The sequence below is a fragment of the Plectropomus leopardus genome, chromosome 3, assembly GCF_026936395.1.
Source record: "Plectropomus leopardus strain MGB_pleo_1.0 chromosome 3, ASM2693639v1, whole genome shotgun sequence".
In the NCBI taxonomy this organism is placed as follows: domain Eukaryota; kingdom Metazoa; phylum Chordata; class Actinopteri; order Perciformes; family Serranidae; genus Plectropomus; species Plectropomus leopardus.
This window is the reverse complement of record NC_142178.1, coordinates 22,134,431-22,161,984: the sequence shown is the minus strand read 5'-3', so window position 1 is coordinate 22,161,984 and position 27,554 is coordinate 22,134,431. Positions and strand designations below refer to the sequence as shown.

Below are 27,554 nucleotides of genomic sequence, written 5' to 3'. Positions count from 1 at the left end.
AAACTCGCTAAAGAAAGTTGCAGCACACCCACAACACCTGCTCAGACAGCAAATGCATCTTGCCAGTAGTTGTTGATATAGACATAGCTGCTATGGGCAAGTCCAGATCCCCTTACTCAACAGGCCTGCAGTGCAGGGTGTGGTGGGTGAGGAAAGCAATACCACCGCAACTAAAATGTCCCGCTGTTAATGTTCTATATCTTGATCACTATCTCCTGCAACAGCTGGAAGCCCATTCTGGCTCCCGGAAATACAGTGTGGATCCTCCTGGTCACGTTTCAATTGGAAGTTTAACCTAGAACTATTTTTTATCAGTGTAGTAGGAGAAGATTTAGAGCAGATACAATCTCACTCACCAATCTGACACATAATAAATACAAGACACTATAGATACAAAACACTGCCTCATAGAAAGCTCCAATGACCGTGTTCAAATTAATATTTTAATTAGAATAAAAGACAAAAGTGGAGGAATAATAAAGAGCACAATATAAGCAAACTGGTAGAAAATTGAAAAATACTAAATGTGTATTTTCAAGTGTACTTTGGTCCTTCGGTAGACATAGTTTCAGGCGACTTAAGTTCATACCGCAGAGACCCTGGGAAATCCTAACTATGCCATTCACTGTAGACAGCTGTCACATGCACAAGAGAGCCTACGTGGCTTCCTGCTCTTAACAGAGCAACAAACCCATGATCTGGCCATGTGGGACCCTCTATTTAGTCCGTCCAGCAAAACCGACTTTGTAAACAACCTTAAAGCTCAAGTTTCTTTTCCTCAGTCTCCTCATGTGCTTGCCTTTTTAAACAAGAAAAGAAAGGCAAATAATCAAAACCAAAAGTATTCCTGAGCACAAACACAGATGCCTCAGTCTAATCCACTGGTGTACAGATGGCAGAGTTTAACACCTTAACTCAAGGCATAATCCCAACTGTGCTTTCCCCCAGTTCTTTCTTGTTTAACCGTCAAACCAATTATCATCAAGCTAGAGACAAAACCATCTCATTACTGTTGTAAAGTTTGTTAATAGGCTGACAGATGTGGAACCATCATTTAAAATATAATTAAGTGTATGAAAAACAAGTCTCAGCCATCATGTTTTTATCACATAAACAAGACAGAGTCCACAACCCTGCTAGAAGCTCACCTGAGGCACGGCCGAGGCAGATGCGAATATCTTTATTACTGCATGTTCATAAACCAAAAGCGGAAAAATCCCTGAACTAAGTATGTCTTTGATGCTAAAAAAAGGTATACAGGATTTCAACACAGCTTCCATTTCAAAGCTCCATTCTTTTTCAAGCTTCTTGGTAGTTTTTTTAAGACCATATTTGGCATTTGAGTACAAATACCTATATATTTAATATGTGAATAAAAAAATCTACTGCTATCATGCTGCCAAATTATTGTCAGATGAAAGTTGCTAGGTACTGTAGCTTATCATATTGAAGAAAAATTATCTTATTGTTTCCTCCTAACATTTTAGTCTGTTTTAAAAAAATGGAACTGAAAATTAGTTGAAAAAAATTAATAATTTAATTTTGTGGTGTCTGTGTAGCCTTGTTTATTCACTGTCTAGGGAAATGATAATTAACGCATCCATAAAGGTATGTATTCCTTACACAGAAAAGACTGAATTTTTTACAGAACTACATCACTGCATAACTCATAAATGCTCAGACAGGGTTAATATTTGCCCGTTTGTGAATCTATGTATACATGCAATTCAAAGATATTGCCACATTTTCTCTCAAACTAATTTGGTCGCAGATGTCTGGATTTGGTTCAGTTATAGGCCACTTTGGGCAGAGCTGTTTTGCAGTCTGTGGCGTATGCAGCTCTCTCTAGGATCGGCGTTCAATCACAGACATGCATCTTGCTTTCCATTTGACTACATCAAGATTTCTCTGGCCTGCACTCTCACACATAAACCTTTTCCACTCTAATAGCTCTGATTCTTGAACTGGTTCGGGTCTTGTTAACCAGCCCGTGCTCGCACCAGATTTGAGCAGCACCATTGTCATCACAACTACTAATGATAGAAAACATGGAAAACTATGTATTGCAAGACTCCATCCTCTCTTTCCAACCTTTAGAATATGACATGCCCACTAATACCGTCAAAATTCGCACTTCATGTCAAGGAAAAACTGCTATTTCTCGGTTCCAGCCAGGAAGACTTTTTGGGTTCCAAACAACTTAATATTTGGCAGATATACTCTGAACAGCCCAAGATTTGGTACAAGAACCGGAAAACATTTTGTTGCACTGACTGCCTGCTCAAAGCACTATGTAAGTAAAACACTGTGCGTGTATGATGACTTTATTTAGAAAAGGGGCAATAATCTAGAAACACAGACATTTTTGCATCCTTTTCCAGACCTGGAAATCAAAATCCATACTATTCCATACTGCGTAAAAACCCTGGGCACAACAGTAACATATTCAATTGTACAAGCCATATGAAGGGATATATTTTGAGAAGAAATGTAACATCTTGCTGTCACCAGAGGTTTAACACAACGTCTCACTCTTTGTCTACCCTTTCTTTTCTTTTTTAAATCAGCACTGCTTTACTTTACAACAAAGATTTGACTGGACATTTCTAAGCCTGTGGCTGGGTTAACTAAAGAAACCTCTTGCTGTGGTCTGTCTGAGCTTATCCTTTGAACCCACTGTTTAACTACTGCATGAACAGCACTAATTAAAACTAAATCACCATAATAGACCCCTTGTCTAAAAAAGCTGGCCAACACAGCAGCTCACTGTGATCTGAGAGAAAACCCAGAAAGGAAAAAGGACACGCCGACACTCCCTTGTCATTGTGACATCTACCCTTCTATCTATTTTAGTCTGATATTTCACAACCTTTCTCCTCACTACCCCATCTATCTCTGATTTTTTCTGACAGACTGGAGGTTGATATTTTTAACTGCCTATCTTTCTATCTCTCATGACATTAAGGAAACACTGTCAGCACCACTGTGTAACTCAGAGGTCAGATTCAGCCATACAAAAACAGTTGGTGTGCCTTTCGCCAAGATGTTCTCAGCTCAGAGTTTAATTAAAATCCTGATAAGTTAATTTAGAAAAATACCTACTAAATTCTGGTCGGTCATAGGTACGTGTCAGACATGTAATATAAAATATAATATAATATATTATAATATAAAACATGTAAGCCAAAATGGGAGTGCTTGTTTTACATTTTTTGTTTGTTTTCATAAGTATCTGCAATGTACAAAAAACAATAAAGCGACACTATATGTGATTGGAAATAATGAAATTCTCACACAGCAGCATGAGTAAATTATTTGTCTGAATAAATCTGGTACATATAATCTACATTTTATTTTACAATTAAAACGTGAAGGTTGAACAATTTCTGAATGTGTCATGCGTAACTGGCTTTAATCTCTGGATGTTTGAACCTAGACTTCCAGTGACAAAACACGGAGAGATTAGAGAGTCATTTAGAGGGTTTATGTCTTTCAAACACTGCCCTGGGTTCGTTTGGGAAGCATCTTAACTTGACATGGGAGTTTAATCGTATTAATTTCCAAGCTGAATTAATTCAGCAGGCGTGTCAAAGGAGACTTTTAATGCAAGTAGTGTCACTGTTACAGCTCTTAACTGGCAACCTAATTCGCTGTCTAAGAGGAAGAAATTGCTAATGTTGTAGTGAGAGAGCGCTGATGTTTTGAAACTTTTTCAACCTTCAACTCGCTCCAACACATCGGAACAATTGCAAATTATAATGCAAACATAACTCCCAATTGGGTAAACAAAACAACCAACAGATAAAATAAGGCATACAGATATATACATGTGTGTGTGTGTGTGTGTGTGTGTGTGTGTGTGTGTGTGTGTGTGTGGTCCCCTGCAAAGGTAGGGTAAATGCCGACGGTGCAATTATAAAGTAAAAAGACAGTATTAGGTTTTAATACTGTATATATAATATATAATATATATATGTAATATCAGAAATGTGGACTGTGACACAGTCATTTCAGAAAAAATTCAGAAATTAAAAGATTGATGAATGAATTTAGATTGCATGTTTGTTGCTTTAAGACCTCAATGATTGAAATGTAAAACTATTAAATGACTTGTCAAATATTTAGAGAATTGAATCAAGGACATTTTAACACTTTTAGGACCTGCAGAAAGCCTGTGTTAAATCGCCGTCCATCAAATTATCAGAATTTCTCCAATGACCAGTCCGTATGACACCGACAGATGCAGACTTTTTATTTGATCTGTATGCATTTCAAGACAAACAGATTTCTGTACATAAAACTTCTATAATCTCATCTGTTATAAATCAAATCATTTATTAATCCAACTATTCGAAATATTAATTATTTAGCATAAACAACCCTATTTTTTGTAATAATAATTATATTTTTATACGAAAAGAATTTATTAAATAATGTATTTTTCTATTTTTCTTTAATAATGTATTTATCTTCATTTACAAACAAACTAAAAATAGTCTCATTGGCGACGGTCTTTTTAAGGTTATATGCTGGTGTCTGTCGGCTGCCCTGGGTGGAGCCGTGGCAGGCCAGATTTTTGTATCGTGGGCGCACTGCTACAAATAAAGTACGTCTGTACTTATTATTACTTATTATTCTGTACTTATTTATTTAGTATTTTAAGTTGTTTTTGATTATTCTTACTACTACCACATGAGCAATATAAAAACTATTACGTTAGGGTTCAAACAAGTCATCATTAAAAGGAAGATATGCTGCTCATTTGTTTTGTGGAGGTGTAACTTAACATTAATTTTAATTATATTTAAAGTTATGAAAACTGAAAACGTTTAATTTAGAAGCAAGTATGTAAAAATGAATCTTTCATTGCGATGACAAAACAAAAACAAACAAAAAAACCTTGATAAACCAGCATTTACACAACACAACTACAACCTACTGTGGGTGAAAGAGGTTATGAGTGAAGGGTGACCTTTGACATTTACAGGTTCTGTGACTCAACCAAACCCAAACTGCATGACTCTTCTAATCTGCTCAAAACTCACCCGTCTGCGACAGAAAGGCAAACCCTGAGCAATGATGTTGATGCTAAATATCTTGAGTACTTTCTGAGGGGGCAACTGTTCCGTAGCAACGTTCTTGGGGTCTGCCCAGTCAAGTGGCTTGTTCTCCAGCGGCACATGGGAGGAAGTCTTCTCTTTCCCACAGGCATCATTTGGCATCTTTCTCCGAGCACCAGACGAGAAACGGGGAATAGGGCAATGCCTCAGCATTGCAAAACAGGCCGTTTACTGGATCATATCCCAGAAGGAGCTCCGAAACCTGGCCGACTATTGTCGCAAGCAGATTACTATTCTTACAAGAACGTAGCACCTTCCCTAGAAGTCTCAAAACTGCGCTCTCCGAGCCTCTTCACCTACCTACTCAGAACTCATCTCCCTGCTGACTGGCACCCTTTAAAATATCTCTGGGGTGTGAGGTCACTGTTGCGCCCAAGCCAGGCGGAGCAGCTGCCGTCAGGGCCTGAAAAGAGGATGGACCAACTCAGCCTCTCCCCCCTCAGACAGGCACCGTGGAATCTGCTCTCATGACCCCTCGGTGGTGGAATGTGTACCAGCAGTCGTCCAACGCAGCACACGTGTCCGGGGAGCTTCCTCATTGTGGTCATTCTCTGACCCCCCTCTGGTCCTCCCAACTTAGTGGACTACATCATCACTGAGCCCAGTTAACTTAACACCATGAAAACTGTCAGCATACAACAAAAAAGCAGATTACTATACGCTTGTTTGATCGCATCTGTCAACACAAGTGTTGAAAGTGGGATTTGTTATATGCTAAGCTTCTGTGACTCCTCCATGAACCAAGGTGTTCAGGAATGTCAGTAACTCTGTCCATGTCAGCAAAGAGGCTGAGGATATTTCAGGAGACGATCACACAGTGGTTCAATGTTAGTATGTGTGACACATGCACTTAAACTAGGATTCACTTGAGCAAGTGTCAAGAGGGATGGACTTTTATTAAAGTGAATTCACTGCTGCATCTACACTGAGAGATGTCTGTCTTTTCATTTAAACCTTGCTGCACAAAGGGGCACTAATGAACAGATGGTATAAAGGTACAGGGAGTTGAGAAAAGTTATATATGCTATTTCCACTGACAATAAATATGCAGCAGAAAACTGCTGACAATCTACGCTGAATATGTATAAATGTACAGATTGAGACAGAGGCAGCCTTCTTTGTGCGCATTTGAATGTCTGAACACATGGTAACAGAAAGACCTACAGGGCTTAGCCTCTCTTCTATTCTCACATCCACCATTGTTTGAGGAGGATTACAGAGCCAGAACATCCATCACAGTAGACTGAGGGCCCTGATACACCAGGCCGGTGGACGCCATTGAGTGTCTGTGGCAGACCAACGCCCATAGTTTTTACAGTATGTTCAGCACAATTGGAGCAAGTTGGCGCCTTATCGGCAGCTGTTCAGCCAATTGAGCATGTTGAACAAACAGCACAGGCTGTCTGACAGAGAGCTCTCAGACTGAACGTTTAGCCATCCAAATTAGTGATTATACCCATTTGGTGCACTCTTTCCTTACTTTTTGTCTCTGCTTCCTAATAAGCAAAACACCACATTATGAAAACACCTGAGCCAAGCAAGGAAAAACTTTATAGCCCTCTAGTTACAAAACCTAAATCCCATGTATCCACAATTTGAATTCCAAGCATTTAATGAGACAAAACATATGCATGGTGGTGAAAATATTATGTGAAATTGCCTTTTAGTGTTGTTTTTTTGGATTCACAAAGGTACTGTCACGTTTTATTTCCATTCAACAAAACAGCCCAAAACTTTATACTGACTAGAGCGATCACAGACTACAAACAGTGCATGAGAGCAATGCTACAGTCTCTTGTTTGGTAGTATGTTGATTTACTTAGCACGGTGATAAAAAACACTACAAAAATATCTCCATTTGCCAACTCCACCAAATACAGCACGCTTGACTTCACACCACAGACTGTATGGGCTCCGTAAGCTCCGTGCAGTGAGACACTGAACTGACCATTGGTCAAGGGAAAAGCGGTTCTGGGGATCGCAGCAACAGAAAGTTTGCTAATCAGGTTGGGAGTTGGGATGATCAGGGATAAGATCCACCGTCACGAAAAGGATCAAACTGAGGTATTGTTTGAGAAGTTTCAATGCTACTTGGCACTGGGTTGTTTCGGTTGATACTCTAAAGGTATTGAGTACTGATACCCGTGGGAGCTGCCTTACAGGATAGCACCCCAAGCCGTGAGGTTTGGTTCAGTGCCTTGCTCAAGAGCAATTCGGCACTGCCATGGAGGTGATTTGGCACCTTTCCAGCTATCACACGGTGTACTAGGTCCGAGCTGTACTTGAACAATGACCCTCCAGTTCTAAAGCCAAGCTTCAGACAAAGCTACTGCCGCCCCATGAGCAAGAAAGCAATGTATTTCCATAAACATTTAGAAGAAAAAAGTATCTGACAGAAGGCCTGGCTGATATCCTTGAGTAAAATGATGCTTTTTGAATATAAATTACTTGAATGATTGGCTAACATAATCTTCTAATTTCCCATTTCACTTCATTAACTATGATTGACAATAGTCCACATGCAATGTGAAATATCGAATAAGGGAACTTGTAAGCGGCTGCTTGTCTGTGACTTGCCTGAGGCCTTATAGAGGCTACTTGAGCTATCAGACTAATCTTAGGCCACAAAGCTATGTGACCGACACACTGTTCCAGTCTGCTACAACATGATCAGCTCAGACTCGTTAAATAGCAAGCCGTGCTAGCAAATTTACCCTTGGTCTGCATTGCTTGGAAGAACTCTTTCCTTAATTATCTATTTTGCCATTTTCTATCAGATGATGCAGGAAATAACATGTAAAGGAAGTCAAAACAATTTTAATTCAAATTGTTTGCTTTCTCATGAGCAACAAAACAAAGCATTAGAATGATTCCTCTGGTGGAAAGGAAATAAAGTTCCTTGAGTTCTTGAAAAAGTTCCCATCAGGCATGCTAACTTTGTGCAAGAGAAAAGTGACAAGTCTTATGCCCTCCTGCGTAACACAAGGCTGAAACAGTGTTTTGACTTTCTTAGGAGATTTGGAGTATGACGCTACAAAGGTAGATAGATCCATTCAGCCCCACTGAGCTCCACAATTCTCAAGACTACCCAGACATTGAAGGAGGGTAAGTACCAGGATTAAAACCACTGCATTATTGAGCACATCATTTTATGGTCACAACCTTAATATTGTACAAGTTCATAACTTGCACATAAAGACCACTAACAAAGATGTGACAGAGGCAAATGTCTGTTTGACTGCTTTCTTTTAATACCATGTCCCAGTATTGCTGCCTGGTCAGTGAGTTTGCAATCCTTGGAGTGCCAGAGATCAAGTATGTTTGGCTTCTAGTAACTCAGTACACTTACAAATCACTCCCTGCTTTTCAGGGCAACTGAGATGACAGGGTCTGGCTGCAGATGTGTGCACTGAGGAGGGGGACCCTCTAGGCCTTGCATGTCTAGATCAAAGCTATTACCATTGGATGTCAAAGTCAAAAAAGCAACATTGCCAACGTGGTAACAAATGACGCAAACCAAACCTGCAAAGTTGGTGCTCAGACATCAAAACATTTCATATAGAGCAATCGCCTTCTCCTCAATTTATTGAAAAATCGACAAAAGAATACATTTAAATTAAAGTGCAAAAGAGACTGTTCAGACTTTTAATTTTAGTAAGGAATAATGCCATTGTGTTGCATGTTTAGCAACTGTGATAGATGATGCAGTTTACCACCCAAGATGCAGCAGGGTGTGATTTATTACATTTAAAGATCTATATAGTAGATACATGTAAAGGTTTCTAGTGCAAAAAAATATGGTTTTCAATTTTTTAAAAAACTTTATCATCCTTTTCACCCCACATTGTCTCTACACCAGCTAGTGATGAAGCTCCAGCCTCTGCCAGCACCAGAGGCATTAATAGAGAAAACAAATACATGAACGCTCACTCACTTTCACGCACTCCTGGACAGTGTCCATGTGAGACAGGCTACAGTTCATTGGTGGGTAAAGCCTGTGATGCAGTCTGAGCACAGCTGCAACAAGCACCCACAACCTGTAGGTCATGGATTATTGTATGTACATGACTTTCGGAGCACTGCCTCCCTCTGGTGTCAAAGACTGGGACAACAACTTTATACTGCAAAATCCCCCAATGCAACAATATCCTGTCAGATGCAGGTTTTTGCTAAAACTTTTTAAGAACATAATCTCTACACCCTATTAACTGCGGGAAGTCTTATAAATAACTCAACAGAGAACCTTTCCCTCACAAACATTAAGCCTGTAATGCAAATTAGAGCTGCACAATGCAATAATCCCATTTACAATTTCAGTGTTCACAACTAAACTTGAACAGCTCCTTAACAAGCATTGACCAGGCTCTGCTTCATAAACATGATTGCCACTGCAAGAACTGTCACTGTCAAAACTGTCAGACAACCTGCAAGTACAATGTTAAGTGAACACTCTACGAGAGGGAAGATACTTTTGGTCCATGTTTCTTTGTCATTAACTTCTAAAGCAGAAAAAGCTGCTGACAGAAAACACGCTGAGCTGGCAGTAGTGGTGGGCGCGCACGCACACACACACACACACACACACACACACACACACACACACACACACACACACACACACACACACACACACACACACACACACACACACACACACACATCACCAACAACAACAGAGCAGCTCTCTCTTTAACCACACATTCAGAACCTCACTAATTTGGAGCCCTGGTTTGTTTTCTGAGCAAAGCCTACCCAAGGCAATTATGTAAGTCTGAGCGGGTGGTGATTCTGACATCAATTAGCACAACACTTGGATTTATAAAACTTTGATTTAGGTTTTTTTTTCCAATCCTATCTCAAGCAGCACAGAGGACGATCAGCAGCTGTGTCTACAGCAGGACTGGACATTCCAATACCAGTGGGACACTGGTGAGGAATTTTGTCCTTTTTTGCTTCTCCTCAGGTTGGTGGGGAAATCTAGGCACAATGGGTGTGTTAACCTTGTGTGAACCACAGCAATGAAGGTCCCATGGAGTATATATAAAGAATTAACTTTAAAAAAAATAGTAATGCTAAATTTCAAAAAAAGATAGCTTACAGAAAACTTGCAAAGTTGTATTTTTTTTACAATTTATATTTTATATAGAAATTTCCCCTCTGAGTGATTTTATTTATGAAAATATGCATATTTCTGTGGTTATATGCTGTTATATGATGTTGCCTTATACCTTGAAACATCTTTGCATCAGTGTAAATTAAGTCTTGGAATTTATTGATATTTTCTTTAAGCTAAGTGTAATTTAATGTCTAAGTAGTGTCAAATAAATCAAACTAAATGTGTTAACCAAGACAGATGAGCAATTGTGATAAATAATTGTCACCTTAGAATAAAAAAGACAACAGGCAAAGACAGACTGCTGGGCCATGATCAGTTCAGGTGTAACAGTATATAAAGAGAGCTGAAGTGAAGACAATTTTTCATCAACATTTATCGTTAGTGACTCAAACTAGTTGCTTTTATGTGGGAGGATGAGAACACTGGTCCTTTGTGGCTCATCTCTGCCTGTATGACAAGGCCAGTGTGTGGGAGATGCCACCTACAATAAGCAGCCTGCCTTTCCTTTGGAAAAACATTTAATTAGTGGCAATGAATGGTAGTGTGTGTGCGCGAAGAGAAGCACTGAGTGTTCCTCAAATGATACAACTTTGTTATAGTAAAATCGATTTGGCTGACAAGTTATTTTTCGTTTGTATTTCAAAAAATAATACATGAAAATTGTTCACATATTAAATAGCCTGCAGTAGAGGAGACAGCAGAGGTGTAGTTCATAGTCCTACAAATTCCATATCACTCAATGCCATGAAGCTCTGTGTTCCAATGACTGTAGTCAGTCCGAAAAATATCATTTCAACTTTGTAGAAGTCACCCTGTCCTCAATAAGCACTGGACTGAGCAGCTGCTTTTTTCTGTTTTTAAATGTCCTTTCATCAATATTCACAAAGTTTGAGCCTCTGATGAGGCACAACACAAATAGGAAAAATCTTAGCGACTACAATGACACCAAGAGTTAAAAGCCTCTTCAGATTCATTATTAACGCAAATATTTGGTTGCTTTGTTGTCCATATGGCTAAGGTGAGAGCCTGAAGAAGTAATGTAATTTGTTCTTTTTAGTCAAGACAAAATATACTCCACATACCAGACACCCACCTGACATTATATTTCTTTTAACATAGATAATTCAATGCTTCATTCACCAGTGTTAATATCAATGTAACACGCTACCCTCCAGCTTTGCCTTATCATAGCTCTCCAGATCCATTTGCTACCAAAGGTCTCTGATGAGTCATTATGAGACATCTAATCCTGCAAGATCACTTAATGCCTTAGTCTTTAGTCATGAGTGATATGTTAAAATTAATTCTTAGATGGACAGGCAGTGGTGTAGCGTAGGGAGTCTAAAATGGGCATAAGATGTTCTGTTTATTCTTATCACGTATCTAAAATTAAAAAAAAGAAATCATCAAAGTTTATTATAGCTTTTAACTTCAGCCATCCTTAATTTCAGATTTATAAGCTGTTGAAGTAGGACAGTAAAACCCATTCAATTTCTACACGAGGCATGACTACATGATTATATCATGTAAATAATCTAGCATCTATTAAACAATTTTTATTTCTTTCAGTTCCCGCATCGTCTTCCTTCCCAAAACACCCCATACACACATACACAGACACAACTGACATGACACATTAACTAGTTAGTTTGTTGCCTTTTTAACACCAATTAAGTGTAACCCCTAATTGTTCTTTCTGTATACTTTTGTAAAGTTGCTGACTCTCTTTTCAGCCCCATACACTACACTATATATACGGATTGAATTATCTGCATTAAAGAACAAACTACACCTGAAAATATCAACATCTGCCACCTCCTACTGCACACTATTCATGCAGAGTTATGTAAATATAGAACTGGAACATAATCACGACATTCCTTATTTTGCCTAAGTCCAACAAATGAAACGCAGCTTACATTTTAGAGTCAAGCTTGCTCGCAGTTTTGTCTGTAAAACTGAGCAGTATAAAGTATTTAAAATCCAAGCAGTTACAGAAGTATTAACTGTACCTTTACAATTGCTCTGGGTTCTCACGAAGCTTCTGTCTTAATTGTGTATACGTTTACTTATTTTAAGTCTTTAGAGACAAACATTTTCTCCACTGAAAATTAAATAAATTGAAGTCATTTCCATTTAAAAAGGGATCATTTACGATTTTCAGTGAACATGCAGCCCACTTTTTCAAACACAATGTTATAACCTTTGACACTTACCTTGAACAACCTCCAACATTTTTCCACCTGCTGCTGTCAAATAATATGCTTTCTCAGGGGCTAATGTATATGACACCCTATGCTAATATCAACACCTGCTTCAACCCGACAGTTACAAGCCCGATGTAAACCTAACACCATATATTCTGTCATTCAGAACATGTAAACATCATGTGATGCATGCAGTCTCTTTTTAGTGCCCTTGAATGGAAAGGCATCTGCTGGAAATGTAAATCTAAATGAAATTTTGACTCCAGAATATCTTTGCACATTAGGCCTGCTGGGGCATTAATGCACAGCTAGAATATTGATTCATGAAAGTCAAAGATTTTGGAAAAGGTTAAACTATGAGCATGACACAGAGTTGGCACAGGGTCAAAAGACAAGAGTGTCAAGTAAGAAGAGGAGGTGAAGCGTCCAATACTGGTGACCTGCGGCACCGGGAACACAGTCTATCCTCATCAGCGACATGAGCAGACATGCACAGAAAGCTCAACATCATGATAAATTGTACTATACACTTTTACACATGTATTTCTTTGTGTTTGTACATGTCTGCCACACATACAAGGCACGTACATATCACCTAAACCACATGGACTGACATAGTCTTGGTCCAAACATAGATACTGATCCGCTACTACAACCCTGTTGGCCCTTGTTGGCACAAGGATACTGCAGCTGTCAATATGCACATATCATAGTTTGCAGGACTGCATACGTGTGCTTTATGGGAACATGTGCAGGACCTTTAAATGTGTAACTTATATGAAGGTAATATATCTTCTAATGCATGTAGAACGCACCATGACATTGCAAAAGCAACACTTTTGGATCTATCATCTTCTTCTACTACTACTACTACTACTACTACCACTGCTACAAAGCACTTTGTAGCCCTATTTTGAAAAGTGTAAAGAGGTACAAATAAATAGAAATAACATTTTACTTTCTTACCAAATTAATAAGCTTTTAGTGAACAGGTGTGACACATAACAGCTGCTTACTCGTATTTCAAAGCTGATATTGACGGTTTCAATTTCAGGTTAACTAACTGCCTAGAGAATTTTTATGACTCGATCAATTGGAGTCGCTTTTCAAGCAAAAATGTCAAACATTGTCTAGTTGTTTTATTTGTAAGTATTTTCTCCTTTTATATCATTGGGAACTAAAAATACTATTAGATTTTGGACTGTTGGTCAGACAATATAAAAAATTTGAAGATCTCATCTTGAGCTTTGATGTGTATTTATCACTATTTTTTTTTAGGTTTCATAGACCAGAAAATAATCATCAGATTAATCAACATTGAAATTAATCTTAAATCTCAGCCCTTTATGCATTCCTAAACAATACTAAAAGAAAATGTATATTTGCAGTTATAGACCTGGAAACTGGGGAAAAAACAGATTGTTTGAATCTGTTGTTTTAACCTTTAAACATTTTACACCAAAAATACTCAACTTATATCCAAGTGTGGCCCTCAATAGGGTGCAGGGTGGCACACCTTCTATTTTCTACTTCACCATGAAAATAAACTGATTTGCAATGCAAATCTTAATTTATTTATTTATTTTACTTTAAATGTAAGTAAGATGCTGGAGGACATAAAAAAGCAATAATAGAGCTTGCTCATAAAAAATAAAAAAATAAAGAAAAGAGTGCCAGGGGAGGATCCTCTGGACCTCCTGAAAGGGGTCTGGGCTAAGCCCCGAATGTCATCAAATCCTAGAAACACCCCTGTGTACACCTGACCTGTTTGGAGCTGCTGTGACTGGATTTCCTTCTTGGCATAGATGAGCAATGTTTGTTTATTAAATGGCCCGCTGGCCTTCTGTCATTTTGCAAAAGTGGCCAGCAGACAAAACAAGGTGAGTATCCCTGTTACAACCTGGGTAAAACAATTAAATATTAAATTAAATATAAATTAACAACATTTTATTTTGTTTTATATTTAATTGTTTCACCCATCTCTGACCTATCACTACTATCATTTTTTTATCATTATGCATTTCATTTTATTACTTGGTTTTGCCTAATTACATCTTTTTTTCTGTTTTTACATTCTGTACAGCGCTTTCTTAACTTCTGTTGATTGAAAAGTGTGACAGAGTGGCTTTAAAAGTCTCATGTAATTCATACATACTGCAACAACCATAAGAAATAAAGCATGTACTGATGCTTCTGAAGAATCATAAGAATCATAAGAGGTTTTTCATGATTGTAAATGTGCATCGCAAAACCCTTATATAGTTTGAGCAGCTAAAAACACCGAATGTTCCACTATCAAACTCATTTTAACTATCTATACAGGCAAATTACACCTAAAACACAGTGAGTGTAAATGTGTCAGATGAATCTCACTTGAGCTGTCAATAAATGTCAATCTGCTCTTTCAACACCACTCCAAATTCCAAGCATACAAGACCCACAGCTGAAACAAAATGTGTACATTCAACATCAAAGCCAGCTGGCCAACTGCAGTGACTAAGACCCTGACAAACCTATCTGACAGCTGTGTCAGATGGTGAGAGGCACACAGGAGCCAATTCAGACTGATGGCTATATTTAGGGCCAATATAAGCAAGGGCAATGTCTCCATCAAAGGCTCTCACTCACTCACACACACATCACCCTATATTGAGACCACAGGTATGACATATGATAAAGGAAACAGCTGTCACAGTTAAGAGAGACACATGCTCTTCAGCGGCAATAATTAAGCTTCCTTGCTGTGCAGCTTCCTATTGTCAGAAGGGCGTGGGGATAGCGGTGTACTTGTCATGAGACAATGCTGCTGATGACAAATCTGTCACAAATTTAATCTTTACTGTCTGTTGAGATGGGCGTTTTATCTCTGGTGTGCACTTAGTTGCCTTTGGTATATTAAGGAGAATGCCTGATAAGATAAAACTGCAATAAAACATTGTAAGCATCGGTACATTACACACAATACAAATACTTGCCCCTGGTGTTAGTCTGGAAAAGAAAGCTACAATGTGGATATAGGTCAAAATTAAAACTGGTCAAATCCAGGATAAGGGAGCCTGATGCTGCAGATTTTAATTAAAATGCAGAAAACAAATGCACAACAGAGTAAGCAGTTTAACTGAAACAAATAATCGTACTGGTGGGAGGGTTTTTACTCTTAATAGACTCTCACCACCATCTGCTGAAGTGATCCCGATACTCCAACAACTCATGTGCCACAACAGACTATTAGAAACAAACACCACCATGATGGCATTAAATCTAAATTAGCCCCAGTATTTTCTGAAGTGCCTTTATCGGCCTTAAAATAGAGAGATATGACATACTGAGTAATAACACAGTAACTCAAATATATCTAGCAGTGGCCCTCTGCACTTCATTACTGTACCACTCACACAACTTATCTGTGCCAGCATCACAGCTAACGTTTCCCCTGGGACTTTAGCTTAACACACTCAGCTACTGTTAACTAGCCAATGTGGACTTTTAAAACACCCCAACTCCACTAGCATCTCAACTAATGAAGTAATGTTGGCTAGCCGGTTAGATTGGTCAGGTTTAGGCAAGAGGAGTGAGACTAGTTAAGGTTCGGGTAAGAATGTCTGGGTAAGCCAATTACTCATTGCCTTTGTTGGATGAAGATGATCTATAACAAAAAGATAACGCTTTACAAGCTAGAAAACAGTTTTTCATATTTCATAACTTTTCCAGGAATTTCATGACCCTGGGAACATTGAACACTAGACAGAATATAAATTTAAAGTCTGATCCTCATTTTAGCACTCGTTTTCTATCTGCTAACTTAATATCTGATGTCATCCGAGTACAAGTTCATTTCAGTTGTTGCCAGATGTTGCGAGAGTGTGTTGCTGAGACAGAGACAGGTCTTGAACAAAGTTTATGTTCTCTTTGTTTGTCTTACCAAAAATGATAAATTGGTTTCAGAATGTTAAGATAATGTTAAGATTTATGGCTTGTGAAAAATGAGTCCGATCTTTTCTTTACTGACTTTGGCGGAAAAGAATCCGTCATAATCGTACTCACTTGTTGGAATGAAAAGACGCAAGACTGACACTAGCCTCCTAAAGGGGCGGGGCAATGGTTAAATCCTTGTGACACAGATCAAGAAATTACTCTAAAGTGAGCAGTCTCGGGGCTGGGGCGACACTCAAGATGACTTAATATTAGCAAGCCAAAACGGCACTGCTTAAATAAGACAGCCATGCACTGCACGACCATAGAGCTACTGGTTAATACTAGAGAGAGAAAAGGCACGTGGACAGACATAACACGTGGTACAGCTTCATTGAGGGGGATCATGAGGAGAATTGTGACGTTGTTTGTGAGGAGTAGGGCTGCGACGGTATGAGATTTTTAAAGTATGATAACCGTAATCAAAGTTTCACACAATCACAGTGAAATACAAATAAATGCCCAAGAAAAAAAGACGGACTCATAACTGAAACTTGAAACCATTTTTTTTTTCTTTTTTTCATGGAAGTGTATGTATAAAGTTTGACAGGCAGTTGAGGAGGAAAGGAAATGAGCATATGCAGAGAGTCTCTGTCTGGTTGCCTTTTTTTCTTTACCACAAACATGCAAATGTGCACTAAATGGATATTAATTTTTAATTCTCATGCCACCATATACCTTAAAAAAAGTATACTGCTGCAACCCTAGTGAGGAGTGAGGGGGTAATGAGGTGCGGCAGCTGGACCCTTCTTCAATATCTATGGATGCCAGCCCTTTGATTAATAAGTTTACTCTTGTCAGACTCCATGTCCGTGCATTGCAAACACACTGCGAATTATGAATATCATCCCTAGCCTCTAGAAAATGTCATGGCCACCTCCATTTCCTCCCTTTAAATACAGGTGCTGTGAAGGCCACTGAAGCATGCCATCAGTCATCACTGAGACGAAACACCGGCGCTAACATCCACACACTGGTGCTGTGCTACATCAGAGCCCTTTGAACCGAGCACATTAGTTCTGTTCCTGAGGAAAGATCTGACAATCAGTTACATTTGTCTTCTGAACATCAAGCGCTTCTCCGTACTCGTCACTCATCATGTCAGAGATCAATCAGTGAGGCATGAACATGCCTGGAGTTTTAACATGTCCTAAAACATGCTCTGTATATTCTCAACATGAATGAAGGATTTTACGAGGAGTCTGTTGAGCTGATGTCACACTGTCACTTTCATTTATCACAAAAGTGCATAACAAAATATTGCTGGAATACACATTGTGATTAAACAGGTAAAATAAGATGCAAAGAAACACTACTGTTGTGACTGAACACTGCGGCTGCATTCATCGGCTTTTATCCAGAGCTTTCTGTACGTATTTTGGTACCGATGGTGGTAGTATGATGTGCTTTACATCATTGTTCCACTAAAATATTGTGATCTGTTCAGGTTGTTATCTTCCCATCCAGTAAAGAAAACATGTAGTGTGTCTTAGTAAGGTGTCAGTCCACAGCTTCAGTGCTACTTAGAATAGCTTATTAGTTCAATTGTCGCTCATGTCTTGGCATTATATTGGAGTCACACTGGGAAACATCAGTATCTCTCAAAGATGAAGACTTGGATGTTTGAAGACAACTTTTGTTTTGAAGGTATTTCCAGAATCCTCAAAGACTCTTCTAACCATCTGGATGTCTGGATACAATTTGTCTGCTACACAATACAAAGACAAATTTTTAATGCAAGATTTGTAACCACTTTCTCAATTTGCACCAGAAAGACTGGCGAGTGCTGTCCAACATGTTGGTATATAATCTCCCCTACACTGATGTCTTAAAATATGGTCGTTATCAAGATTACAGGATTGGATAGCCTTTGCTAGTAAGGAAAAGACCACTCCTAACAGGAAAAAAATGTTTTATAAAAACTCAAAAGGTGAGAATAACTTTGTATTGAGTTTGCAAATGGACAAAAGCATCTACTTTCGTCACCTGATCAGTTTCCCCTAGGTGAGGGACGCTAACCAGTAACACATCACTTCTGCAAACTTTGCCTTTTGTACTTAAATATACCAAAGATTTGGGGTAGAACTTTTGAAATTGTCAAAACTCACTCAGGAGTGATATAAACTGGGAAAGATTGTGATGGTATCAGAAATAGAAGACAGAAATAGTAGCAAAAAAAGGTCACATTATCAAGGAGAAACGTGAACAAATAAATGAGGAATGGGTAAGTTTGGTAGCAAACCATGCAAATAGATCACTCACCCTCTCCAGTCTCAAAAGCTCCTCAGGCTGATATTTAATCCCAAATTGTAGCGCTTTCTTCTCTGACCCCTAGCTCATATCCACTCTTTAGTTCAGGTTAGACCTTTTTCATCCTAAATTGCCCTCCTTCTGTGTGTGCATTTTCAAATATAGAAATTAGTTTCAGTATCCTTATCTTTATCCACTGGGTAAATTGTTGGAGGGTACAATGCATGAGTGTGCAGTGCAGTAATATGATTCTGGCAAAAGGGGGAGCTGCTGTTTAAAATATGAACTATGTGCTGCTAATGCGCCGGAGACTTCACAGCAGTGATGTGATATTAACCAATCACTGCCTGTCAGAAACTGCTGAAACTTCTGTGCCTGCTGCTGAAGTGCACAAAAAGGGTCAGTTCACACAAATTACACATTTTATCACTTTGGTCTAACGGTATCTGGCCATGCTTTTTTGTTTTATTTGCCCAGGTTTTGAGGTATCAGCCCCTGCCTTCACCATACTGCTGTTACAGAGGTGAAAGGAATTTTGTTTGTGGTGCCCGTAGTATTGAAAAATGACTTCAACAGCAGGTTCTCCTCCAGAAACAGTAGCTCACTGTGAACTGTTTACACAGAGACTGTTTCTGCAGACAGACGAACAATACTTTCAGTGAAAACGGTTCAACAAACAACAGCTGTGCTTACCTTCTTGTTGGAAGAGCTTTGGTGTGTACAACCCGAGTCCAGGTTGTTATTGGGGGCCGACACATTGTTCCTGAGAGAGGGAGACCGCAGCCCTTCCTCCCCTTCTCCTTCCTCCTCCTCTTCCTCCTCCCTCCCACTCTCCACCGAATGTTCAAAGTCATCACTGTCTTGGTCCATCTCTTCCTCGTCCTCATCCTCCTCCTCTTCCTCCTCGCCCTCTTCCCTCTCCTCTTCCTCCCTCCCCTGCTCCTCCCCTCCCTCTGTCCTCTCCTCCACCTCCTCCTCCTCTTGGTGACTGCTGCTGTTGTTGTTCTCTTCCTCTTCCTCCTCCTCCTCATCCTCTTCGCCCAGCGGCTGGCCCCGCAGTCGCCTCTGCTCTGGCCCCCACATCCATCGGGCTCCTTTCTCTCCTCCGTTCACTTCGTTCGGAGGGCCGTCCTCTTCTTCTTCCCCTTCTTCGTGTCCCCGAGGGCCATTGCTGGCTCCAGATTCACTTGGTGCCCATGGCTGTTCTCTCTCGCCATCAACCTGCGACGCCTCAGGCTGTGAAGAGACAGACAAAACAATACAAAGCCTCAGAGGAAAGGTCTGATTTTAAATCAAATGCACTTATACTTGCACAGTAAATGTGCCTTAAAGATCTGTCTTGGTTAGGGCGCGGGTCTCAAGCAAATTTCAACAATAAGATGACGTGATTTGATCTCTCTCTTCTTCAAACCTCAACTCACAACTCAATCCCCTTAAAACCCACAGGCATATATTTCAAATCCTCACGTGTGACCACAATATCATTTGTTGAATGTCAATTGGCCTTACCCTTTGCTGCAGCTGCTCTTCCTCCTCTACTACCCGGTTCATGTGCTCATCTTCATCACCCTCCTCTGCTGCCTGCTGGGGTGCCCGGGCCGTGGAGGAGGCGTTACCTCGCACTGCCGGACCCCCCGGCCCTCGACTCCGCCTGCTGCTGCTGCCCCCCGACAGCAGATCCTGGTTCATTTCCAAAAGCCAGCTTGCTACCTCCTGGACCTTCGCTAGGCTGTCTGAGGAGGAGAAGGGCTTGGCATTCTGCAAAGAGACGCACAAGAAAAGGACAAAAAGCACAGATGGTTAAAATATGTTAATTGTTCTCTTGTGTCCACACTCCGCTTGTGTTTATGAGGCACAAATCAAATAAGCGCTTAAAAGATTATTGGATATCAGTGCATGCAAACAAACCCATGCTCAATAGCTTATTCCCTCCAAGAGAAAGTGTGAATATCCTTATTCATGTTCTTTTCTTGCCTCTGAATTAAAATAATGGACATTAAACATTTGCTCTTAGAGCCACACTATTGCTGCTCAGCAGCAGACAAGGAAAAAAGGTGGGAGTGATTGTGTTTGGCTTCACATCACACAGCGCTGGATGCTGGTGCTTCGCATGCGGACGGATGGGCAGAAAAGCCTTGAGAGCTACCAGTGTTCCAGCTTTCAACAAAGCCAATAAACAAAGTCCAATCTGTCAAATATGAAAGCACAACATGGCTTAAATGTACCAGAAGCTAGTCCAACAACTGTCCTTAAGATTTGAGTAGTCTAGAAGCTTTGGAAAAATTAAAGACATGTTGTTTATCTTCTAAATCCGTTAGCTTTCTGCTATGCATTCACGATTATGATGGCAAACCTACTGAATAAACACACGAGTCACATAGCGTGCTTCAGTAATGTCTCAAACCATATGTGGAATTGAAGGATTGGCACCAGAGCTTTATCTACAATGAGACAGCTTCTGCCTCTGACGCTGTGTCACAGACGCAGCAATGCAAACAGCAATCAAACTCAAGCCACAATGTTAATCTGCTTCCATCACAGCAGCAACTCTCATGTGTTTCTTTCAATCCATGTGTCCCTGCAAACTGACTGCACACATGATTGCAAAACAAGGGACGCACGCGCTGTTTATTCTCTATGTACCTATTCAGACAAATAAACTACCACCTATAGTGCAGTAACAGAAGGATGTAAGGCCTCCTGCACACATAACTTCTTAACTGGGAGTGGAGATGTCCATACATCAAACTTTTCTTCAGACTTGTGCAAATTCTATTAAACTGTTTATATACTTTATACACAAATTTGTGTTGCTGCAAGGTTATGATAAAATGGGGATTTGGCACATCTGGCCAACACCAGAGCCATTCATTAAGATCACTATCGGATTGTTGCATCAAACTGCACAGGCAAAAAGGCTTTTACTACACAAGAACAAGACACTAATTGAATGATAACAGGCCTGTAGACTAACCAATAAATTTTTATTTCAAAATCCCATAAATTTAACTGACTTTTATTGACTATAGTTAAATTATCAGTGTAAGTAAACCACACCAAAGTGCTTCCCACGTAAAACACCCCGTAAAAGCCACCACTTCATGCCCATCTTTCCTCATGCTGTTTTCCAAATGCAGCTCTAATCTAAAAATTGTTTTCTATTTTTCTATATTTCTAGATGCTAAGCATAAAATAACAGGTTGTTCTACTGGAAGCAGTGAAGCTTTGCATCCATCCTGTTCAATCCTGTCCACGGGGTCACGGGGCAGCTTGAAAAATCTAACCATATTACAATTTTAAGAGCCAGGATTGTTTGTGGAGCTTTCTTTATTTGTATTAAGGGTCTAAGACAGAGAGAGGGTGCAGTATGTTGAACAGACTGTGAAGTAAATTTGTGATGGGGCAATATAAACACAACTGATTTGACTCTTTCAGACATCTGGCAAAGCTACCAAACAGGAAACAAAATCTCAGTTGTCAACATCAATGAATTTTTAAACAGTAACAAAGCCCCACAGACACAAGATGTCACTAAATTGACTAAATTGCTGCATCTATGGTCCGATCACAGTCTGTTTATTTGGTTATAAAACTGAAAAAGGGGGACAGTTGGCTTGATCTGGCGACATACACGCTGTGAATTCTCAAGTACGATCCTACTAAAAATAATTTCTTTCAAATAAACTAATGGCACCTTTTGTCCAAAGATGTTTGAATAGGTGGAACGAGTAGAACTAGTCGTAAGATGTATTAGATTTGCAAGTCATGTTTCCATTTTTCCACGGGCAGCCTCTTTCTATGCACGTGCAGAGCATTCACTAGCAGCTTTGTGTTTTTCAAAAGAGAAACTGTCTTTGGAATTTGCATGCATCATACGTGATGAATGTCCACAAAGTTTTTCAGGTTGATCAGAGTCAAATTAGCTGGGTTATCAGTGTGCCAACTATTGGCCAATGAAAGTACGTATTATGAATTTTCCAAATGGCACTGTGCACTCATTTGCATATTGGTAACGTCTTTGTTCATTAATGGAAGCATTACAACATCGCCAAATTAAATTTCCTAAAAAAATACTCAACTAAACATTTGAATGACATGAGAACTACAGCGCCTATACCACAGTGCTCCACTTTCTTGCACTTTCCATCCATAGAGCAAGAACATAAATGTAACCATAGGAATTCATTACAATTGAACTATCAGATTGAGCAGCGTCTCCTATCCTCCTGCCTGTGACACATCTGCTACACAGTGCAGGAGAAGAAAGGGATAGAGACCCCATGTTAATGGTGAAAGAGCTGTGGACTGTAATTACTCTGAGCGCAGCATGCATAAGAATAAATTACATTATAATATATTTTCTCCCTTTCCTGGACTAAATTTGTCGCTAGTCGCATTTTAGCAATAAAGGGGTTGTGCTAAATACAGCCAGAAAGTCACCAAGTTGGCAACACTGACAGTTTTAATGCTGTTTAACAAAAAGACATTCTGTATCCTCTTTGGTCTTAGTTTCCAGTAACATCTAAATTTTTGAATTCTGAAACCAAAGCACAATCTCAAACACAACTTAAAGCACTCAAAAGCAAATCAACTTAATGCACAAATTTTATTCTCCTGACTCAACATCAAAGTGGTGAGAAAGACTTATGTAAATAAAGGTAAGTGGGATGAGTGATTCATGGATTTGTCCTGTCCAAGTGGTAGTGGGCTGAGTAGGCAGCATTCAAAGCAGTGTCATCCTTATGTCTTTTTAGTGTCAATGACTTCCATCAATACATGTGAAGCTATAAAGACAAGTAGCATGAAATAACTACTACAGTGAAGCTTCTTTACACAAGGCCACCAGGTGTGCATACATTAGTAGTGGCAGTGAAGTTCTGTAAGACCAGATAAAAAAACAAATATTCTGCAAGTCATTAAAACTTACGTCAACTACAGCAAATCACAAGGCAGTGAAACATCATTACAGACTCTGAATGCTATGATTTAAACCCATATAATGGCCATGCAATTATGTAACTTTGTCAAAGCAGTCCACAATAAATATAAAAAGGGGCTTCCTACAGTGTTTTATCGTGATTTTTTGTCTGATCCTTAATTAGTACACAATTCTTTCTGGTTTCAAGTTTTTATTCTCTTAATTTAGACTAGTTTCATTTGGCAGTTTACTATCAGGCACATGGGGTTCAGAGGTTTACTTCTGGTCCCGCACATCTCTGAAAAGAAGTTTATTTTGTCTTTTGAATTGTCCATAATCTCAGCTAATGTAGCTTTAAACAGTGCCAATAGGCCTTTTCAGAGCCCACATGAGGTCTCTAGCTAATCTTAACTGTGACAAATTAAGATTCAGCCATGCAGACTGCACTTCCAAATCTCCTCGATGCACTGCATACGAGCTGAGAACATATTTTTCGTTAGGCTCACATACTTTATCTGTCTGAGTGAAAACCAATTGCCTTGACCTTGAAGAAAAAGTCACTGGTCTCCTTTTGTAAGGCTTCTCCCTGTCTTGGCTGTATGGTGCTGGTGCTGTGGTGGGAAGCATTAGACCTATCTCAGATTGCACAGCCCCCCCTCGGGACTGCCAGTTCATTGCTGCGAGCTCAGAAGAGGAAGGCTATGAATAGCTGAAGTTGTCCCTGCCTTTTACCGGAACGGCCGAGGTTTCCGTAATTAGTTTCCTAAACACAGCATGAAATGTGTTTGTTGTTATTGTTGTTCAAACAATTGAGAGCAGTGCAAACAGGGTGAGAGAGGTTGACCCACAATAAAAAACGTGTTGCTGATGAAACAGGATAATGGAGCTGAGTTTTGATTCAACTGCTGCCTGAGAGATTTTCAGTATTTGTTCAATTACAGCCAAATGACAGTTATTTTAAAGGGTTTTTTTTCATCATTTCATCATTCACCCTTCAATTGAATCATCCCCTCACTTTAATGCACATTTAAATGGTAACAGACAATCATTTCATAATTTAAGTTTGTACAATTACAAAATTGTTCCGCTGTTAAGCCCTTAAAGTGGCTGAATTGGTGTTTCAGGGCAGCTGACACACAGGAACACAACAGAGTCCAGGAACACTTGTAGTCAACAAAGACTTGGCACATGTTTTTTATTGTAGGACTAAGAATAGAGACTGATGAATGAAACTTGCAAGAGCTATGAAGTGGACAAAAATAGCTGGGGAGTGCAGGTGTGAATTTGTGTCTCCCAAGGAAAACAAGTGACACAGGTGCCCAGGAGATAGAGAACCTCTGAGCGAAAGCAGAGAAAATGAGACTCCGAAAGAAAACAGAAAATGAGATCAGAGATGTTTTTACCCTAAATTATGGCATTTTTTTAATGAGACGCAATCTATTTTATTGACAACATGTCTAACTTTGTGTTGCACGATCCGCCTTTGTTTTAGTGCATACAAACATATTAATAACCCATGACGTAATCTTATAACATTTATTAGGGTCTATGTCATGTATTTCATGCCTGCTGTTTCTTGTTACAATTGCTGCTCTGCATTCTACATGTTATGCTTAGTGTGTGTGGCTGCTTCATGCTGCGTACATAACAATCTGTGCTAAAAAGCTATATGTTGTTGATTTGTGTTGCGTGCATGGCTATGTTGTGCTAAAACCCTACATGATGTTGCTGTGCCATTGTTTTGTATGTTGTTCTACTGTTTCTTGTTACTTCACATGGCTTGCGTTCTGTCTTAGAGTTCCTGTTTGTTGTAACTGTTGCTGTATTTATGGTGTCCTGCTGCTGTTGTTGTGTAAATTTGATCATTTTACAGGTTTCAAAACATCTTGCCAAAGGACTACAGTTGAAAATTAGCCTGATGGCTAACACTGGCACATTTACAGAATTGTTAATTAATGTGTGTTGTCCTTATAAATAAAATAAATGAAAAAAATATTTTGTCCACAATTTTAATATTTTTATTTCTTCTACTGATCATTTTGGCATTGCTGCCAGTAAAATAGTGTGTCAAAACACACAATATTAAAGCTGCTGTAACCACAAAATGTAGAGTCTGTAATTCTGGCACAGGAAATAGAGCTTACATACGAAATCAACTGATTAACAAAATGATAAAAAAAAGTTCTAATGAAATTACTAGTATTATTTACATTTTTTAAATATATTTATCACCCAACTCCCACTATCTAACCAGAATGTGGTTTTGCACCCAAATCTAAACCTGGGGAAAAAAATGAAGACACAAGACACCACCCACTAATCAACTCTTTTTGCAGGTCATCCACCTGGTACAAATACCTGCCTGAACGTAGGACTCTGCTGTATGCTACCTGCCCATCAGCAAACAACAAACAGACAAGATTAGCAACCATAATGACCCATAATTAAGCTTTTTATCTGCATCTAAAACGCAAAACGTTCTCCTCAGGAGTTGGTGGAGACAGCACAGCTTAATGGTGAATGAATATTGGATTTTCATTTTGTGCTGTGGCCAAAAATACAAATTTCAAACAGATGCTAATGTTTTTCTGTGTCTGTTGGATGTGTAAATAGGAAAATTGTTTTATCAGCAAGAATGATATGACAATATATTAAGCACGAAGTGAATAGGTCAGTTTTATCCATAAAAAAAAGAAAAATAACATGGCTTTAAAAAAACTTCAAGAGTTTCACTTCTATTTAAGTTTTTGTGCAAATATAATAAAAGCTTATGCTGCTGGTCTGAGATTCTTTAGCTAACCAGTTTGCGGCATGCCAACTTAGACAGAATCCCTTTGATTGTGTCCTTGAATATGTTAATATAAATGCTAACTGGCCAAAATATTTTCCATTTTCTTAGAATAATAACTAATAAATAAATCGGCCTTGATAATGTGCGCCCAGCAGTCTGGCAGTGCGGCGTACATGCAGACAGTCCCTGGTGGAGCTGCTGATGGGGAGGGGGAGGTGCCAAGCTGGCACTTCACAGATAAAGCCACAGCTGTGGCATGCACACATTTTACTACTTTAGCCTTGTGCACAGACTCGACATGGGGCTCTTCAACAAGACTGCTTCTCGTGGATGGATTTGGGCAGAGCTGTCCTAATGCATTGCTGGGAGGGCAACAGGTGTGTATTAACTTTCTATGGACGGCATAGGAGCAGCAATTAACCTGCCCGCCCCATCACACATCCAAACTAATTTCCTATCACTGCAGAACAAAAAAAAAAACTGCAAGTCAGTAAAACCCTGCCTATATGCAAATTAACGCAATCTGAGATAACATCTATTCGTGGCTGTGATGTTCAGGGCCAGAAGGCATTTGAAATTAACCAAAATGTGTTTCTTTAAAGTTATTTTTAAGTACTGCCTGAGCTGATTTGCAGCATCTAATCAATAAAGGCGTTTTAACTGTTATGAAATAGTTGTAAGTCCTGATCTAAATAGTCCAACTGCAATCTTTTGTACTCTGGGTACCAGCTGAACAAGAAATTGTATTTGCAGTTAATTTTAAACTGCAAAAAAAGTTTACTACTTGCAATAAATATCTTTAAGTACTTATCTTGGTCATTTTTCCTTAAGGAATTCTTGTCATGTCTATGAAAAGAAATGACAATCAGTACATATATATAAATATCCCTTAAGCTACAGTTGGTAACGAAATGAATATAACTTCTACAAATAACTTTTTGTCATATTAGCTGAAACTGTCACTAAATCTACAGTACAACATGAGACAGTCTGTGAAAAGAAAGGTGTCCCTCTGCCTCGTCCAACTGCTTCCAAAGGCATTTGCTAGACTCTACTGCAGGTCACCAAAAACAACCAATCAGAGCAGAGGAGGCTCTAATCCCACTGTCAGTTATATCAATCACTGCTCCTGAACTGCGCACACACTGTCAAACTAGGCAGCGGTGATTAAATGTGAGTC

At 39.3% G+C, this 27,554-nt stretch overlaps 1 protein-coding gene across 1 annotated transcript in view; it reads right to left on the bottom strand.

Moving 5' to 3' along the window:
• fbxw7 (F-box and WD repeat domain containing 7) overlaps positions 1–27,554 on the bottom strand; it is a 145,585-nt gene that overhangs the window by 76,848 nt on the left and 41,183 nt on the right. The window contains exons 4-5 of the mRNA XM_088075887.1: positions 20,175–20,423; positions 19,359–19,901 (exon numbers count right to left, since the gene is read on the bottom strand). Coding sequence (XP_087932013.1) covers positions 19,359–19,901; positions 20,175–20,354 — 723 coding nt within the window. The 5' untranslated portion in view covers positions 20,355–20,423. The remainder of the gene's footprint in view (positions 1–19,358; positions 19,902–20,174; positions 20,424–27,554) is intronic.